This window comes from Meles meles, chromosome 13, assembly GCF_922984935.1.
Source record: "Meles meles chromosome 13, mMelMel3.1 paternal haplotype, whole genome shotgun sequence".
Classification (NCBI taxonomy): domain Eukaryota; kingdom Metazoa; phylum Chordata; class Mammalia; order Carnivora; family Mustelidae; genus Meles; species Meles meles.
In genome coordinates this window covers 37,037,785-37,056,688 of record NC_060078.1, presented here as the reverse complement: position 1 = coordinate 37,056,688, position 18,904 = coordinate 37,037,785, and the positions used below count along the sequence as shown (strand labels likewise).

The 18,904-nt window shown below is 44.2% G+C and overlaps 1 protein-coding gene across 29 annotated transcripts in view; it reads left to right on the top strand.

Moving 5' to 3' along the window:
- The window catches only part of KCNMA1 (potassium calcium-activated channel subfamily M alpha 1), a 730,062-nt gene that overhangs the window by 585,362 nt on the left and 125,796 nt on the right, over nt 1-18,904 (top strand). For 19 of the 29 annotated variants that reach the window (XM_046026770.1, XM_046026772.1, XM_046026777.1 and 16 more), the window contains 2 exons: nt 2,946-3,032; nt 9,347-9,423. In XM_046026770.1, the coding sequence (XP_045882726.1) occupies nt 2,946-3,032; nt 9,347-9,423 (164 nt within the window). Of the gene's footprint in view, nt 1-2,945; nt 3,033-9,346; nt 9,424-12,920; nt 13,042-13,220; nt 13,230-14,883; nt 15,167-18,904 lie in introns of those variants that run through there. The other 10 variants (XM_046026771.1, XM_046026774.1, XM_046026773.1 and 7 more) reach the window with 3 other exon arrangements.

Genomic DNA, 18,904 nt, shown 5'->3' with positions numbered 1-18,904 from the left:
AGCCCATCTCCAGATGTCGTCGAGGGATATAATGTTTTAGATACTGTAGTCAGTCAAAAGACCTTTCAAATGCCAATAGGGGGCCTCCTGGTAATTTATTGGCAGCAAGGGCAAAATCGAGAGCTGAGACCATGCAGGAGATTGTTTGCTTCTCATTTAGTTGTTTTAATAATGATGCTTACTTTTATTAGTGACCATGCATTAAGGATATACTACGTGGCGGGCACTGAGCACACAGAATGTACTTTAATTCTCTTAGTGACACTGTAATTGAGATTATTCACTCCATTTCACAAAGGAGAAGAGTGAGGCTGAGTGGCACCCACATGCCCCAGGCGAGAGTCTGAACTCCTAGGCCTGCACAGGCACCTGCTCGCTTAACCAGCCCTGGCAGGGCAACACATTTGAACACAAACCTGCCTCCCATCAGTGCCCCGGATCTCTCCCCGCGACCACATTCTCTTGACTACAGCAGGCTTTCAGGCTGTAATAAATGATCTCAACCTGCTGTCCCTGGAATGACAATCCCACATTCTCACTGGAAGCCGATTCTTGTTCACTGTTGATAAAGAACAGAGGAAATGAAAAGAAACTTCTCACTGATAGGAAGCTTGCTCTCACTGGCTTCCTCCCATGATACGGTGGGCTTGATCACTGGAGTGCAATTAACGAAACACGTAGTGTGGAAAAGGTTCCTGTGCAAGGCTTGTTTTGCACATATATATCACCAAGACATTGATGAGTGTCAGATTTCCCCTTTTGAACTGCACCGTTGAAGTCAAGATAGGATTTTTTTTTTTTTTTTTCACTCAGAAGCTTGTTTTACGCTCTGGTATAAATAAATACCAAAATGGGGCTTTTTCCAGCTTTAAGGAATTAGCTTCTTTAGACACCATATGTACCCAGAATTTTTCATGTACACCCTTGTGTACTATTCTGGAATGTACAGCTCTTCACCCTGTAAATTCATCTCATTATGGACAGGATATTTTGATAAGGAGCCCTGTGTTCGATTCTATGGGGCCCGCTAAAGAAAATCTGATAATTCCATTGAAAACGAAATTTGCTTTGCCTTTTTTTTTTGCAGTAATAATAAATAGTAACAATAGGCAATATGCATTGAGCCTTCTGTGCAGTATCTTGTTCAATCCTCTGAAGAAAGGCTATGATTTTCATCCTCGTTGTAGGTGAGGATATTGAGTTTGAGGGAGATTTAGTGATTTTCCCAAAGCCAAACAGCTACTAAGTGGGGATGCTGGAATTTGGGTGCGATTTCTGATTGCAGAGCGAGACCGTCCACATACTGCCTTACAGCAAAGAGGGTAAGAAAGTGTGCAAAATCCGGAATTCTGCTCCTCTATGACATCACATTTAATTGGCTTTGAAAAAGGAGTCCATCTAAGCTATATAAGCTCTGACCCTTTCCCCCTCATGATCGTGAGAAGTCAGAGGGCTGTTAAACTGATGTAAAGAATTGGCAGGGGGGTAATTAGGAGGCGTCTGTCCAGTGCCGCTGCCCATTGCAAGCTGTTGCTATTAGTGTGGTCTGCTGCTTCCTGATTTGTGAAGAATTTCATTGTAGCCTGTGGTTCTACGGCAGAACAGACCAATCATCATGGTCCCTGGCTATTATTTAGTGTTAATAACAGTGATGACACAGGATTGGTTTCCTTCTGTCAGGTCTCGTTATGGGTAATAGTGGATGTTCTTGCGACCACAAACAATTATTTTGCCATAATGATCCACTCTGAGTCCTCCCGGCAGAACAAAAGTTCACCTGGGTCCTTCCTGTATTACTACAGATGCATCACTCTGTTGACCGCAGCACTTTCCTGGAACGGTTTTGCCAGCAGTGAAAAATTACATGTTAATTACTGTCCTCCATTTTGATTGTCTTAGACAGTTGTGGACTCCCTTTAGCCTGATTCTGAACATCTATGACCTCAAAGCCGGCTTTTCAGATCAGAGATACATCTGCTGTATCTATTGCTGCATTCAGAGTACCTAAATTCCCTGTCCATTAAGCCCAAAGCCTCTCAGTCTCTTTATAATACATTCCTGCCTTCTGTTCTTGATCTGCAGAAAATTAAACTTGTTTGTTTCACCCATTTATTAGATGAGGAGACATGTATCTCTCTCTTTTTTTTTTTTTTTCTGTCCAAGCACAACTTGGTCAGCTAATCTATTTATAATACTTTGAAATAGGACTGTCTATATTTAGGTCTGCACTTCCCAGCAAAGGGAAGTTTTTTTCAAGGGATGATTTGCATTTGTTTTTTAATTACAGTTTACCCCAATCAGGATATACCAGACACACACTTTATTCAAACACTCCCATGCATTTTGGTAAAAGCAGACTGGAATCATTTCCAACTGCTGGCATTTTTCTTTCTTCACTGTTTGCCCTCGGAGCGCACGTACATGTCTTTATCAACATTGTGCAGATGTGATGTTTGCTTCTGCATTGGTTACGGGTGTCGTGTACCATTCCCTGCAGTAATACATGTGTACGTGTATGTTGCTGGATGCATATAGGGGTCCCATTAATGCTCTGTCATCTAATGGAAAATTGTTATACCAATAGTTTTATTAGACCAATAACATGCAATGTTGACCATCAATAGAAATTTCTAAAGGGCTGCGTATCAGATCAGAAGCCCACGATGGCAACCCCATTATACACCCCAGCCCTGAAGCCTAGATGTGCTTTGATTTCTGCAACTGGGAGTATGCCAGCCTGGGAACTGACCAGTAGAGCTTTATGATGGCATTATCCACTTAAATGTCTGGGACTGTGGACATCAAGCTCTAGACAACATCTTTGGGAAAAGCACTAGACTAGTGGGCCCCCTATACAATTAATAGTACAGTGTAGTCTTCAAGGTTTTGTTCAGAACATGACCTCACAAATGTGTCTTCTTTGTTTGTTTTTGTTCACTGAGCAGTATATTAATTAACCCTGGAAACCATCTTAAGATCCAAGAAGGCACTTTAGGATTTTTCATCGCAAGTGATGCCAAAGAAGTTAAACGGTAAGAGTTCATATTTATCTGCCTTCCTTTCTGGCCCAGCCATAGACCTCTTGATCCACCGTGATGGGCATGCTTTCAATAGGTATAGGGCCCTAAACCCAAAACTTCTTAAGGTGTCCATGGGTATCAGTGGTGCCCAGTCTTAGGAAAAAGAGATTATGCTTTCAGATGTTTCCATGAATTCCTCTTCACGTAGTTGATTCCACATCTTTGAATTAGAGTAATAAATAAAATTTTAGAACGAGGAGGACCTAGTTAACTGCTGCTTCATTTTCTAAGGGAGGAAATTAAGTCCCAGAGAACTGAAAGAAGAGCTCAGAGTCATCCTGATTCTTGATGACCCACAACAATAGAACACAGGACAACTGGTCCCTTGTCTAGTCCCTTGTCTAGGCACGTTTACTCATGTATTATCAGCTTTCTAATCTAAGTGCCAAATGCAGTCTCCAAAGGTTTGGGTTAATTTCAGATGAAATATTCAATTAGCTATGTTCCTATTTGTGGCCTTCTAGGCAAGGAGTTGAAGTTGTCAGGTTCAATTCTTAAGCTCAGGATATCTTTGACCTCAGTGTTTCATGACACATTTATTAGTGTCCTTAAACCTGTTTAAGCAGCCTAACAGTCACAGGGCTCTTTGGAGAACCCCATGGAATATTATTATATTTGAGTCTATCCTATGAACTCTGAAAAACTTATTAGCAGAAAATGTGGCTCCAATAGTCGGCCACTCACTTTAACAATTACGTTATGAAAAATATTTCAAATCAATGATTAATTGTGAAAGGTCTATAATTTTTTATGGAAGCCTATTGTTTTCATGTAATGAGTTCCCACTCAAAGCCAGGCCTGTGCTAACTCTTCTACGTTTCTTGTTGCTAGTCCTCAGAAGAGCCTCATAAGAGGAGTCTTCTACAACCCCTGGGGTTTTGGTTTCCTCATCTGTAAGGTTGAGATAAATGATTTGTCCAAATAATTGATCCAAATAAATGATTATGTCCACATAAGCAAGTGGCAGAGCCCAGGTTGGAAATGGTCTTTCCTTTTCCCCAAACCCACACTTTCTACCCAATTTAAGAATACTAGCAGATTCATATGCAGAGTTTAATGTGTGCCCGCCCTGCTCTAAGTACCAGCTACCATGAACTCGCGTCATCCTCTCAACAACCTTGTGAGATAGGTAGCATTACCATTTTCGTTTTCCTCATGAGGAGACTGAGGTGCAGATTGGTAAGCTAACTTGCCCCAAGCCCCACCGCTCATGAGAAGTAAAGCCAGGATCTAAAACCAGAAAGTCCAGTGCCAAAGCTTACCTTCTTAATGATGTGCCAAGAGGTGAGTCTGACACGCTGGCCACAGAACCAGGATATTCGACAGCTGAGGATTACTACTTTTTTCCTCATCACCCCCTCCTGCTGCAAACTAACCATACTAGTTATAAAAGCTTTTAGGGAGGGAAAAAAAAGGTATTGGAGAAACAAACAAACAAAAAACCAGAGAAACAAAACAAAACAACAACAACAACAAAAAAATTATTTAAGCTAAGCTAATGGCTTAAACTTACTTCTGCAAATTGGGAAAGAATTGCCATTATTCAGGTGGAAACAGGAAAACCTTCTTATCCAGTTCATGGATCTTGACTGTTCTTCAGGAGTACCTAGAGAACTGGGTTCACCTGAGAAGAAAGTGGGGATGAATGGGACTAAGGACCCCCCCCCCACCAACTCCGACCAGGGCCCCTGGAATAGAAAGTTGTGCTCACATCTAGACTGCGAGACACACAGGCAGCATCTCAACAGCCTGTTTGGGGTGGGGGTGGGGGGTGTGCTGGGGAGCACAGCAGTGCTGTAGATCACGTGTACCTTCCAGATAGCAAATATAACACAAAACTCCCATTTGTGTAATTCTATTTCCTGTTGCATCTCTCGCTAATGAATGTCACAAATACCAGGCAGTCCAAAAAACAAATTACCTCCCGTATTAGGGAGTGCAATATGTCTCATTTCAGTGCTTTATGGTATTCACAAATACACGCTGACACAATCAGCTACAACACCAGCCTGTAATTTTCCGTAGTGTGTGATGTGTCAGAGCAAATGCTGTCAGTTAGGGGATTTCAAATAGATGAAGATTGCAGAAAACCACAGAAAGGGCCTTGGAGATTTGAATGAAACTAAACAAGTTTTGTAAAAATGGAAAAGTTGATTATGATGATCCAGGATTGAGTTTGTACCCTCTCCTACAAAAAAGCAACCCAAGAAGTTAATGGATTTTAGCTCACAGAAACTTTCAGATGCACTGTTTATAGGAAAAGAGGAGTGAAACCATCCATTTCAGTCTTAGAAAATTCACTTTGGGGTGAACATTCAGTCACTTGTCCCCTATTCCTTGTCCTAAATATTTTCCTTTTTAAATGAACTTGGCCCATAGCCTATGATGTAGGAATCACAAAATGGTGCCCCATTGACTGAGTTTGGCTTGTAGACAGAATTCGTTTGATTCATGATTTTAACAAATAAATGAGTTGCCAAGAGGAAGACCTCCTCATCTTTTATTTAAAAATCCCTGTTCCTGAAAAACTTGCAGATCTAGCATTACTGGGCAGTATTCTCACACTCATTCATCCATCAAATGCCTGCACGTCACTCATTTTCTAGAACACTCTGTACCAGGTGCCAGGGGAGCAGTGGTGAAACAAAGTCCTTGCTCCCAGAAGCTCATGTTCTAGGAAGGAGAGAATTGCATTTTTGTTTATTTATGGTACATTAATCAAAGAATTAATGTAGCTGGGTCACTGATTTAGATTGTGTATAAGTGAAGGCTGCTCTAAAAGGAACCACATTTGAGCAGAAATGGGGGTGATGGGAAAGAGTCCATCACAGAAAGATCAGAAGGGAAGAGGGGACAAGGTGGGGATAGTGTTGTGTGCAGGAAACCAAGGGATGAAAAGTGTGTCTGAGGGAGTAGTGTGGGGAGACGAGGTAAGAGAGAAAGGCAGGTCTGGCTCCCATTGGACTTGATACAGGGGTTGGGTTGTTATAAAAATGGAGTCATTGATGGTTTTAAGCTGGGCGTGATGTAGCCTGATTTACATTATTGAAAGGTCTTTCCCTTTTATTCTAAAGAATGGGATGTAGTGCAACAGGGGAGGGGGCCCAGAGACAAGGAGACTACATTGTGTAACTGAAGGGGAATAACGTGGGCTAGACGAGTGAGTGCAGGTGAAGAGAAGGGAGACCGAGTCATAATATATTTTACTAGAGAGTCTGTACGGCCCCTGGTGGACTGCATATAAGAAGTAAGGGGGAAAAAGAGGAATCGAGAATGGAGCCTAGATTTGGAGCTTCTGCAATTGGGTAGATGTTAGTGCCTCACCTTACCAAGATGGGGAAAGCTAGAAAAGGAGCAAGTTTGGGGTATAGGAAATTAAGAATTCTATCTGGCTATGTTAAGTAGGTGATATGTAAGTGAACATAAACATAGAGATGTCATAAAGGCAGTTAGATCTAAGATTCTGGAGTTTGTGGGGAAAGATGAAGGCTGGAGGCATCAGCTTGGGTGCTGTAGCAGGAAGGGTCCCAGCCAGAAGCTGCTGACATACCTAAATAAAAAAAGAGAGGAGTTTTATGAAGGGACCATATAAAGTTGTGAGCAGAGAGTTAAGGAGAACAAACAAAGAATAGCAAAGCACCCCAGAGCTAGCACCAGAGGGGAGCCATTCTCAGCCCTGAATCTACGAGTCAAGGGGAAAGAGAGCTATCAGAGCCTGGAGAGAGAAGTTGTAGTGTAGGAAAAGCTTCTTGGCAGGAGCTGAGCCCTCTCTAGTGTGGAGATGGGGCTACCACCAGCTCATGATTCAGCAGGGAGGAACTCTCCCTTCCCATCCTCCAGTCTCCTGCTGGCTCTTCCCATTGGCCGAACAGAACAGGACACCAGAGGACAAGGAGACCCTAAACACTGGCTTTCCGGGGTATGGATTTGGTCTTCTTGATGATGTCTGTGTCAAGGTCATCAGCTGAGGGCCACTTGGGGAAGGGATGGAGTAAGCAGGAGAGGAAGTGGGGAGGAGATCAGAGGGGGTTGAGGTGGAAGGAGGGGATATGCAGGAGGCCTGAGGTGTGTTGAAAAGTCCTCTGGAGTCCACGGCCATGGATTTTAAGTAAGATCAGTCAGCACAGCTGTGTTTCCTTTCCTGACTGCTTGGCTGCTCAGGTTCAGGTGTGCATAAGGTGAGGGCTTTGCCAGCTGAGTATGAGAGAGACAGAAGTGGGTGGGGAAGAGCATGGTGCTTGCAAAGAAGTACCACCTGGCAAAACTCAACTGGAGGTTAGGTACCGTGCTCTCTCCAGGTAGGGAGATGTGTCTCTCTCCAGGTAGGGGATGTGTCTCCAGGATTGTGGACCCGAGACCCTCCCCACCCCCACTCCCTGGCCCCATCTCACTCTTTAACTTTACCTTTATTTTCAGAATCTAGCTTTAATTCATGAAGTAATAATCTATGTGATCTTCTCAACAGTCTAATCAGAATTATCACTGTTTCATCATCTATTAGATATGTCTTTGAGACCTTGAACTCTGGGACTAGGCTGTCTGGACTTGAATCCTGGCTCCATGACCTTGGGCAAGTCATGTAATCTCTCTGTGCTTCAGTTTCCTTGTCTGTAAGACAGAGATAATAATCATTACTCCTTCAAAGTGTTGTTTAAAGATCAAATTCATTAATACTTATAAAGTGCTTAGAATAGCACCTGGCCTACAGTCGGCGTTCTATAAATGTTTCCTGTTACTGTTGTCATTATTATTATATGGAGGAACATCAGGTGGGGAGAAAATGGCAGAAACAAAATGGCTTCCTCCATTCCTGTCCTTCCCCTTTCTTAGCCACATGGCCACTTAGGGCAGACAATCAGCTACCTTTTTCCTTCCTTTCTTCCCTCCCTCCTTCTCTCCCTTTCTTTCTTTCTTCCTTTCTTTCTTTCTCAACATGGATGAACACTGGCATTTAAAGAAACAGTGAATGAGCTGCTAATACACGAAGAGCTTTGGGCTTGGATTTAGAAGTCCTGGGGCCAGCCGGACACAGCACAGGATGACTTTGGGCAGGTTATGACAACCTCCTCAATTTACAGATGGGAACATGGAGTCCTGGGGACCTCCAGGGTCTCTTCCAGATCCCACAGTCTTAACATTGGTTTGCACCTGGTGCCAATCATGTGCAAGTTCTGTGAAAACATAAAAAGGAAACTAGGAATAGAATGGTCAAAAATTGTGTTTCTTTTTTATAGTCTTGGTCAAGGGAAGACCGTGTTTATCCTTGGCTTTCAGTTTCACATTGGGAATGGTGAAGCCAAGGACTTTTTCGGTCCCCATATCCAGAGCTTGTGAGGTTGTTCCAGTGAAATTTTATCCCAGTAATCCCCTGTCCTGAAAGGATCTAGGCCTTCAGTGCTGTTCTTCTAGGTCCTTTGCATTCTGTGCTTGAATGATCTGGTTTTGTCTCATCCAGAGTATCTTTGACACAGCCAATGTGATTGGCAATCACACCTTGACACTTAAGTCAGTCAAGGGGATTTTCTTATTGGTTGCTTTCGTTGGGTACTCAACCCTAGAGTGCCCTCTGCCCACCCCATTGTGATGCTCAGCTGAGCTGTGCTTTACCATGAGAAGAAAACCTCCATTTATTACATGTTCTCGGGGCTGGAGAGTGTGGGAGTTGGTTCTTCCAGTATGGGAGCAAATGTGGGCCATGAAATGCCAGAAGAAATTTGACAGAGGACACCTTTGACTCACAGCTTTTGTCTTTGCGTTTCCACCTGTGTCCTTAACCTCTCTCATTTTGAAAAGAAATGTGTTTTCTGAGTGATAAGTCTTAAGTTTTTATTTGATGGCAGAACTCTCCTTATGGCCCCTTCCATCAATACCTGACCAGACAGCAAGGGTTTCGGAGATGAATTCAACTTCCCCACCAAGGGCTTGGGGCTGGTCGCCCGCATGTTCTCATGAGCAGCGCTGGATGCTGTGCTCAACAATGAAAGACGAGCAGACCCAGGGTGTCCCATCAGCAGCCGTTTCCCCAGTCCCTTTTCAAAGGAAAGTTTATTAAAAGAAGCACTAACTCAAATTGCAGAATCCTGTGTTTGAAATAAAAGGTCTTGCAACAAACATTTCCGTCTGTAAATGTCTAAACCTTTCAAAAGATGAAAGGAAATTAGTGCCGGCGTGTTTCATTAATTTGGCACCACGGTGGAGGAAATGTGGTGCTCGTTTCATTTGAGCGGATTATGAAATGTGTCAGTTTTTCCGTTCTCTTTCTCCAGGGCATTTTTTTACTGCAAGGCCTGTCACGATGACATCACAGATCCCAAAAGAATAAAAAAATGCGGCTGCAAACGGCGTAAGTAGTGTTTCTTTCCCCCTCTCCCTCTTTCCCTTTCCCCAAATTTCTTTCCCTTCTCCTTTTCATATTAAAGAAACACTAAACATCAAGAGGTTTCTTGAATATGTTTATGTTTCACCCAGCAGTTTAAAAAGACATGAAAATATGCTTGTCCTTGCTTTATTAGAGCAGAGGATGGAAAATCACCACCATCAACACCTTTGAGTGAACCTGGTGCCTAATCCCCACCTCTGAACCCTGGAGGGAGGCCCAGGTGGTTGTGTCCACTTGAATGTGGTCATTGCGGTGTATGAAAAGGAGGGCAGCTAAGACCATGGAGGAGGAAGTATTTTTACATAGTGATTTTCAGTGGACGTGGGACCATCAAGTGTGAAGATGGCTGCTCTAGGGCTTAAAGGGAAACTGAGTCCAAGGACACTGTCTCCCAAATGGGAGCTGACTGTTTTTCCATTTGGGACTGCTGTAAGGTTTGATACCAAGATCCAGAATTTTCCATTGTAGTATCCTCAGACTGGCCCATGAAGAGAACTCGAGCATCAACACTCAGCTCTATTTGCCATTGCTCCAGTAACCAACCTCAAACACCATTGCTCGTTGGGGTAGACTAGATTGGGCTCAGTAGTTTCTGGCATATCCCATCTCAAATCTCTTCCAAAGCAGCTTGTCAATGGGACCTCTTGAGAAAGATATGGTAAACCAGGAATGTTGGATCATAGCTCCCGAGAAACCAGGACTTAAAGTGGACATGCCTCGAGAAGGCCATGCCTCTTGAGGTCATTATGTTGTATTGCCTAATAGAAATTGTTCATGACCCTAAAGAAAAGAATAATAATGATGCCTTCCTTCCTATGGTGATTTAGTGTTTTCAGAGCGCCTTATTTATGATCATTATTTTCTTTGATCCTCACCCTAACTCTGGGTAATTGTCAGGGGATGCCATTAATTCCATTTTACAAAAAGAGGAAACTAAGTCTCCAAGTTTAGTGGGAGGATGAGATTGCTAAGAGTCACACAGACTCAACACACAGGGGTTCAGCTTCACCCAAAGGCCCTTCCATGCTGTGCACTCAGTGTTCTGAAGGTTTTTGCAAGAGAGAAGGGCAAGGCAATGACCTTGGGTCTGACAAGTAGAAACACAGTTATGAAAGATCGCCCCATAAAGTACTTCACAAGCAGAAACCAGATAGAAGAGCACTGTTCCTGGGATATGCCAACCAAAGTCAGAGCGTTTTTCACTGCATTCCTAAAGGGGTCACAGTAATGAAAAACCAGTAAGATATAAATATTGCTCTGGTGCAGCACAAAGATACTCGCTCTCTTAGGCAAATACCCATGGGAGTGCTCTTGGTCCAGAAGAGTTTCTGTAGAAATCCTCCGAGGCTGGTTCCCAAGTTTGGGGCAGCTTAGGCCCATTGTTTTGCTTTCTCCACTGACTCAACACACACGGCCCCATTCCCCCAGCTCTGACACCTTACTAAGATGAGTATTTATCGAGGTCTCAGTCAAAGAGACGCTAAGTTCTTGAGGTCTAAGAATTTTCTGATTCTGACAACCTAAGGCGAGCATCGAAGGGTGTGTAAGGCCCAGAACAAGTCCACTCTACTTCCAATCCCCTAAACTCATTGATGCCAAAGGTATTCCTCACCAGGACGTCCATCCCAGCGCTGCTTGGTTGGCCATGCACACAGAAACACAGCTCAGATAACCAGGCATCCCCCAGATCATTTCCGTCAGAGGAACACAGTATCCCAAGGTGAAAGTCAATGAGAGTAACAAATACAGCAGGGTCAACTCCTTTGTAAGGAAACTCTCGTAGTGGAGGGGGTTGGGAAATGCAGGATAGTGTCGGGGCCAATTATCCATGACCAGATATGTGCCACAGAACCTGGTCCCATGGAGTACCACTGAAATTCCCTTATTGACTAGCCAACCCACATATTTCTGAGTGCTTTCTTTGTGCCAGGTGCATTCTTGGTGCCAGGGATGGAGGGGTGAACCAGATAACATCAGTGTTCTTCTGAAGTCTTCACTTTAGTGAATGGAGACAAACAATGATCATACAAACCATTAAATGCAGATAGAGTCCAATGCCATGAAGAGAGAGGAAACTGAGGGTATGGGGAAATTTTCAGGATGCTGCTTTAGCCAGAAAGGTCTAGAAGGCCTCCCTTAGAAGGTGACATTGAAGCTGAGACCTTGTCTAGGTTGGTAGCAAGGGCAAAGGTCAAGAAGCAGGAAAAAGTTTGAAGTGTTGGAAGGAAGGAAGGAAAGAGGGAAGGAAGAAAGGCCAGGGGGGCTGGTGGGAATGGGGAAGGAGTGGAATGAGATGAGGTCAGAGAGGAAGGCAGAGGCTATGATGAGAAACCTTGGGTTTTAGTCCTATAATTGATGTAGCCACTGGGAGATTTGAGCAAGGACACAACATCATCAATTCCTGTATTAGATGACCTCCATGGTGACTGGGCAGAGAACAGACTCTAGGAAGGCAAGGGTAGAAGGTGGAATGATGGGGAGAAAATAACTCTGATACTGGATGTCCCCCACTAGGCACTGCAATGGAACTCAGCAGAACGCTTTTCGGTCCCTAGAAATGAGGATTTGGCCTCTAGAATATTTTTGCACCCTGGTTCCAGGCAAGCAAACAGCAGTTGACTTTAACTTCATCCTGGAAGGAGAGGCACACAACTGTTTGAAATAATCTTATTCTCTCATTCCCCTTAGAGCTGGTTCAGCTGGTGACGTGTGTGCTCTCTCCCCATGCACGGCATGGATTGTCATGGAAGGACTGCCTCCCAAAGCTGAGCCGGCATGATGGGGGTCTTGCCCCTGGCTCTCTGTACCCCCTTCCCTCTTGGGCTCCTCATCTCATAGAGGCCTCTGGCTGTGAGGTTAATGTTTGATAACAATCAAAATTGTCCAAATATTGTTCTTCCTAATTAAAAGGCCATAGCAGCCTGTGTTCCAGAGGGCAGGATGCAGATGTGTATGTGTAAAGGGTTGTCAGAATAAAGTGAATGATTAAACATGAACCTCCCATGCATACCAGTCAAGTCAGGAAACTGGGGAAGATAGCTTTTTGTTGCAAAGAAACTTTCATTAGAAGGAGCTAGAACTGTGAACGATGCATTGGCAGGGGATGGGGGGAAGTTCCTGTGCCTTTGATTGCACACTGCCCCGTGCCCTAGCTTGGAAAGGGCAGCTGACCCACACAGTCATTGGTCCAAACCTATTAGGCCAGGTGTTAATAATTCACCCTAGAACTTGCCACCTCCATGAGGTCAGAGCTGGTGACAGTCATTGGTCTTTATCTACAGCTTCCTAACCCTCCCCTCCCAACCTAGCTCTTCCCCCTTCCAACCCCACCCCCACCTCCCCATTCGCCTTGAACATTTCATGCCATACTATCTGGAGAAATACCGAGTGTGGACATTCCATTTCTGGAAATTCTGTGGTAGTATAGTTTAACTTTTGCATTTCTTTCCATTTCTTCATAGCATTCCATCAAGGAAGAGAGTCAAATTCAGCTGTCTGGCCAAGGAGCAAGTTCTCAGAATCTACTATTTACCCATTGTCTTCTTCTGTATAACAAACCTGGTCTAATGATTTACATTTTTTCCCCCAGCCTGTAAAAGTTTGCCAAAGGGTGGACTCCCAGGGGACAAGTCATGTCTGAATTGATGTGTTTGAAGGAATTTTCTTGAACTTCTAATCATTGACATATTTTTGATTTATTTTTTTTTCTCTTTGCTGCCTTGGAATACGGCCCCTACTCTATTTTAACTGCACACTGGTAGTGATATATTGTGAGTAAAACGGGTTCCCAGTAGCCCGGAGTCCAGTTCCCCCTGTCTTTCTCTAGAAGAGATACTTCTTTTATTTTCTGTACAGTTTCAGTTTCTTTTTTTCTTTTGGTATTTATGTTGCATGTAGCAGTGACATCATGCCCCAACTCCCTCATCCAACATGGTCTGCAGAGGAGCCTGGAGCTAGAGACCCCCCCAGAGCAGGGACCCCCTCCCCACACCTCCGTTCATCTTCCCATCCCCCAGCCTCTTGCCAGCTTCTGGCGCTGTCTTATTTTTCCATTTGAAAATAAGACCTGGACCACAGTGTTTCTCTTGAAGGCCTTGTCTTGGGACCTTTAGGGGACGCTGAGTAGGCTGAGGTGATTACCACTCTAGCTGTAGATGCCTCGTCAACTGGGGGTCATTGTCATGCTTGCCTTTGATAAATCAGACCTGGTCTCTGCTACTGAGCTTGAATTCGTATCCTGAAGGAAACACATATGCTTCATATATATTCCTGTGTTGTGATATATATGAGATACGTACCAGTACTTTATATGTAAAAATGAACATTTTTATATATGAGCATAGAGATATTTTATAGAGAGAGCGATGTATTTAATACAATATGCATACCTCTCTATGTGAGAAAGTGCTTGCTAGAGAATTAATTGGATAGCAGACTTTGGGATTGTCAGTATCTTAAGCCCCCTCACTGGACCCAAGTATTTCCACAGTGGTAATTATTTCCTACAGTCTATGAAGTTCCCTTGCTTTTAAAATAAAGTTCCCCTTCCAATCAGTACCCACTAGGACATACCCAGATCTGCTATGGGTGTTAGGCTTTTTGGAAGATCCGTTTACTGGCTTCAGGTGGAAAAGTTGGCTCTAGGACAATGTTCCATTTCATTAGTGAGCTAGGTAGAAGTCGGAACAAGTGAATGTAAGTCTCTGAGCCCTTGATGTACTCACAGAGTAGGGCCCCTCTCACCCGACAAGATGTGGCCATTTCAGGGCCAGTGTTTCTGTGGGTGACTCCGAGGAGTGCTGCCCTCAGTGGCACCAGCGGTGAGCATCGTCGGGTCTGTACGCACGTCCGTGAGACTCCACTGAACACGACACCCAGCCTACAGATCGGTTCAGTCCAGCCATCCTGGCATCTGGAGATGTCTCAGCACTCAGAACTCTGATTGCCTTTGCACTGTGCGAGGGGGTCATCTGGTTCTGGCTAGTCTTCCGAGTTTGAGGCTCTAGAATGCTTAGTGTACAGACAAAAGAAATCAATGACGTCTTCAGTCTGTCACACAAGGCCGCCAAAATGGACTCTGTGGCTCCCTTTATCTGCAGAACACCTGGAAGGATGGCTCAAGGGATGTGCCACTCTCATACCTGCAGAGGCGCCTCCTTTACCTCGTGATCCTTCGGAATCAGACAGAAAAGGGGATGTCAATCACCAAACAACTCTGGTGCCAAATGCCTCTGCCTTGCACAGCCACGGCGTGCTGTGGAGGGCGGGATCGACGAGTTCTGTGTACTTTGTGCCACTGACATTAACTAGCTTTCTCTTCCCCCTCTTTCTGTTCTTGGAAAACCACCTGGAAGATCTTTCTTCTCCCTGCAGAAGCTAATAGGAGGAATTTTACTAAGTGAAGACATTGTTCCTCATTTACAGGACTGGAAAGAACGCTCGCTGATTCCCAGCCTCACATCAAAGGAATGCGTCACCCCTCTGCCTCAGTGGACATTTTCATTCCGTGGATGCTTCTAGTTCTAGTTTTAGCTGCTGCTGAGCCTGTGAAGAGCAGCTTCAGGGTTCAGGCTTGGAATTCATCCTTCCTCCACTGGGATTGATTTTAAACATGTCATTGTGATCTAAGAAGTACCTGTGAACTGAAAGCAGGTATTTTCTTCCTCCACGCTAGTCTTCCTTTGAATTTGCTCCATTCGAACCTAGAAAACTTTCTCCAGCAGTTGGAAAACTCCACCTGAGCCTCTCAGTCCAGCGCTGCTTTCCCTGCCCCTTCCAGCCCACCCTGGAAATTAAGATTCTGCCGTTGGAAATTGGTTGGCAATTTGGTTGCTGATGCGGGAGGCAGATGGTGCTGAGCACAGGATGGAGTCCAACTCCCTCTTCGTTCCAGGCTTGGCTCAGAAGGGCTAACCAGCAGAGATCCCGAGCATGACAGCTCATTGTCCGTTTGACGCAAGGAAGGAGCAGTAACCGAGCCACATCTCCACCAGCCACTTCTCTACAGGTTTCTTTTCTCGTGATCACGACCCTCGAAAACACAGGAAAAGTGGTCTGAGAAATCCCCCATTTTTAAACACTTAGGAGTACACAGATAGCCTTGATGATGTCCATTAGGGCAACACTCTCATTTTTATCTCTACAAATAGCCCTAGGAAGTCATAATGGAAATATTGGAGGAATAGACACTCCATTTTGGTGAAGGAAAGCGCACAAAAGCTTTTTGTCAAATTGTAAAAGGGCCGAGACAAAGTTCTTCGGAGGAAGGTGAGACCCAGTGTCTCATTCTTGGCAACCACATAACCTCTTGGAATCGGTGGCGCCGGTCCAAGAACAAGAACCTTGTGGTGTGGGCCAAAGAGAAAACGGAGTCCCCAGAGGCTTATATTTCTGCTTTACCTCAGTAAGTTGGCCTATGGGACCAATTAATTAGGCATAAAGTTCCAAAAGCCCTAAGCCGGAATGACAAGTAGGTACAGTAGTCACGCCTACCAGAGACACGCTCTTGTCTGTTTCCTGTCTCAGGAAGCTGCAGCAGGGCTTCAAGGAGACCCAGCCAGCTGCTGCTGAAGTGGTCCCTGTCTACCGGCCGTGGCAGCAGAGCCCATGTGTTTGCAAGTCGCCACTCTTGAACCAACTCCTAGAATTCCCTGCTTTGTCCCCACTGCCCCCAACATCCGCTGTGAATGTCCAGAACCACTGGACTGAAATGACACTGCAAAGATGTCAATTCTTGGAGGCACACAGGGTCCCCTTCCTTTCCCTTGCAGAGAAAGGCCAGCTAGCTCAGTCCATTGGCTAGCTGCTCTTCCATACAGATCCACTAGATGTCCTCCTAGATCTACTTTGCATCTACATTTGCATTGAAATCCTGGGGAAAATTCCCTTTTCCGAGGCTTGGGATTTGGGAAGAGAGCATTGGGTGGCTGTGTGAAAAAGAAAATCAGCAAACACCAAAGGTGAGAGGGCACTTTATGTGTCCAGGGAGTAGATTAAGAAATTTAGCTTTGGTTTAAATAAATACTGAAACTTTCAAAGTTGCTCTTTGAAACCTAACCTTGGGAGTTTTAAGTGGCACTCTGATATCTGAAATTAACCTTCTAACCTACATCAGCTCTAGCAAAGGAAACAGTTATGGGGAAATGGAAATAAAACACCAGCAGTTCTGAATATCCGTGATTCGCTAAAACAAAACAGGAGGATTAGGAAGCCAGAGAGAGTTGAAGGGGGTAAGGGGTGGTGTCTTCTAAGTCAGGAGAGCCATAACTTAATTTTGATAAAATTTTATTTTACAACTTGAGAGTGTAATTTTACACACAGTTTCCACATCTTCTGGAACAGCTACTACCACGCAGGCAAATCCTCAAACGTGTTTAGTTCAAGCGCTTGTTCACGACTCATTTAATGGCCCGGAGAAGGGCTCTTCCTGGCTGGGACCCACATCTGTCAAGCCTGATGAATCACTCCACCAGAAGGGAGGTCAGATGGGCCTTACCTGTTAAGAGGGTGGGCCCAGAAGTGTATAGGTGAAGACATCTTGGGGGTGGGGGCTGTCGATGAAAATGGACTATTCCAGAAGAGAGAGAGAGCGCCACCCTCCCAGTCGGTGGCACCTTGGTCTAGACATTGTAATTCACAAAGGTTTGTCAATATGTGGGGCTCAATCATTTTTTAACTGTTTCTGTCTTGTCTTTGAGCCTCTCATTGGTCATTCTTGCTGGTTGGTTTTTTTTGTGGTGGTGCTTGTTTGTCTTTTGAGATTTCTATTTTGTATTTGGTGTGAGTGTAAAAATGATCACTGAGGAGGAATGACGAGTAATAGCATGTTTGCTTTTTTATGCATATGCTGCTTTGGAATGTGACTGCTTATAATTAACATTTAATCTTCTTATAGCAAATGGTTTTTTGCTGCTTCGATTACCAGTTTCAGCTTGTTCCCGCATGCTAACAATATGAAATTTTAGAACAATGCATGGTCTCCAGAACAGCCAGCGATAACCGTTGCAAACAGTTCCTGAGAGGCCCTGGGTTGAAGTTGCGTTTCCTCCTGAAGCCCTTATCAAGTACGAGGTTTAAAAATCACCCATTATGATGGGCTTACCTCTGACAGAATCGTTTCAAAGTTATTCCGCCTCATCCTCCCTCCCCTTGTCCTTAAAGATGGTATATATAGAAGAACTCTCTTTCCCTATAAATGTGTCAGATTCTATTATTGTATATGAACCCAAAATGGCAGTATGGAAATGAAAACCAGGGACTGTTGCTAATGAGAAGCATAGCATTTCAGAGTTTGATGGGCTTCTCTTCTGCTACAGCATTTGATTAAATTTTTTTCAAAACGATTTATTTACAGTGAAACAAAAAAATTATCTTTGTTTCCCACCTCTGTGTAAATAACACATCAATATTTCCAGTAAAAGAACCAGCCCCCAAATAAGCAAGTGGTCTACCAGTTGTCCATCATATCTGGATGTGTGTAAAATAATTTTATTTTTGTGTCTTCAGCTGAAGACTTTTTCCTCTTTCTTGACTTCAACTCCTACCATTTGGGGTGTCTGCGCATTCATGCCATGCCTTCTGAAGTCTTCCAATTCAAATGCTATAGTGGAGCTTTTCTTTTCTCTCTCTCTCTCTTTTTTTTTTTTTTTCCTTCTCTCTCTCTCTCTTTTTTTTTTTTTTTTTTTTGGTAAAAGCTCAGCTCAGCTCAGGAATGATGTACCGTGCATGGAAGAGGGCTGGGGGCGCATGATGGTGATTTGAACAACCAGTTCGCTAGGATGCTAAAAGAACATGTCACTAAAAATGGGAACCAAGTTTACAGGAACGGATCTCTCATTCATCTCCCCCAGTGCCTGTTCTTCACAATCATAACGTTACCCCTGCTTGACAAATATACTGTATGGCAAGTCATAAAGGTCTTAGAACAGGACTTGACCCATTTGAGAGATTTAAACCCCTCTTCCTGGTGACTGTAACATTCAAAGAGGGCAAAACCACAAGCCATATTTTAAAGTAAGAGTGCAACCATTCTCCACAAAGAAAAAGAAAGGGGCGGGGGGAATGACTTAAAATGAAAGGTGTGGGCGCCAGGAGTAACACCTCTCCAGTTCAGGCTTACTCTTTGGCGATGACGCTTGGAATAAATAGAAGTTCTTCTCCAATCCTGTGAGAGAAGCAGGCTGGTCCATGCTAAGTGATGAGCAAACACATTTGCCTGTTGTAGCATCAAAATGAGGCACAAAAAGCTCCTCGGACTGAAATATAAATTGGCTTGAAGGATAAGGGTGATGTGTCCTGAGAACCGCTACGGTGACGTCCAGCAGGGTTTGGGGGTCAGCACGCAAGCTGGATCCCCAGGCAGGCCAGAACCTATGATATCAGCTTTAGAAGAGCTATTAATGCTACCTGCAAATATAAGTAAGATATTTGACATGGGACCTAATCT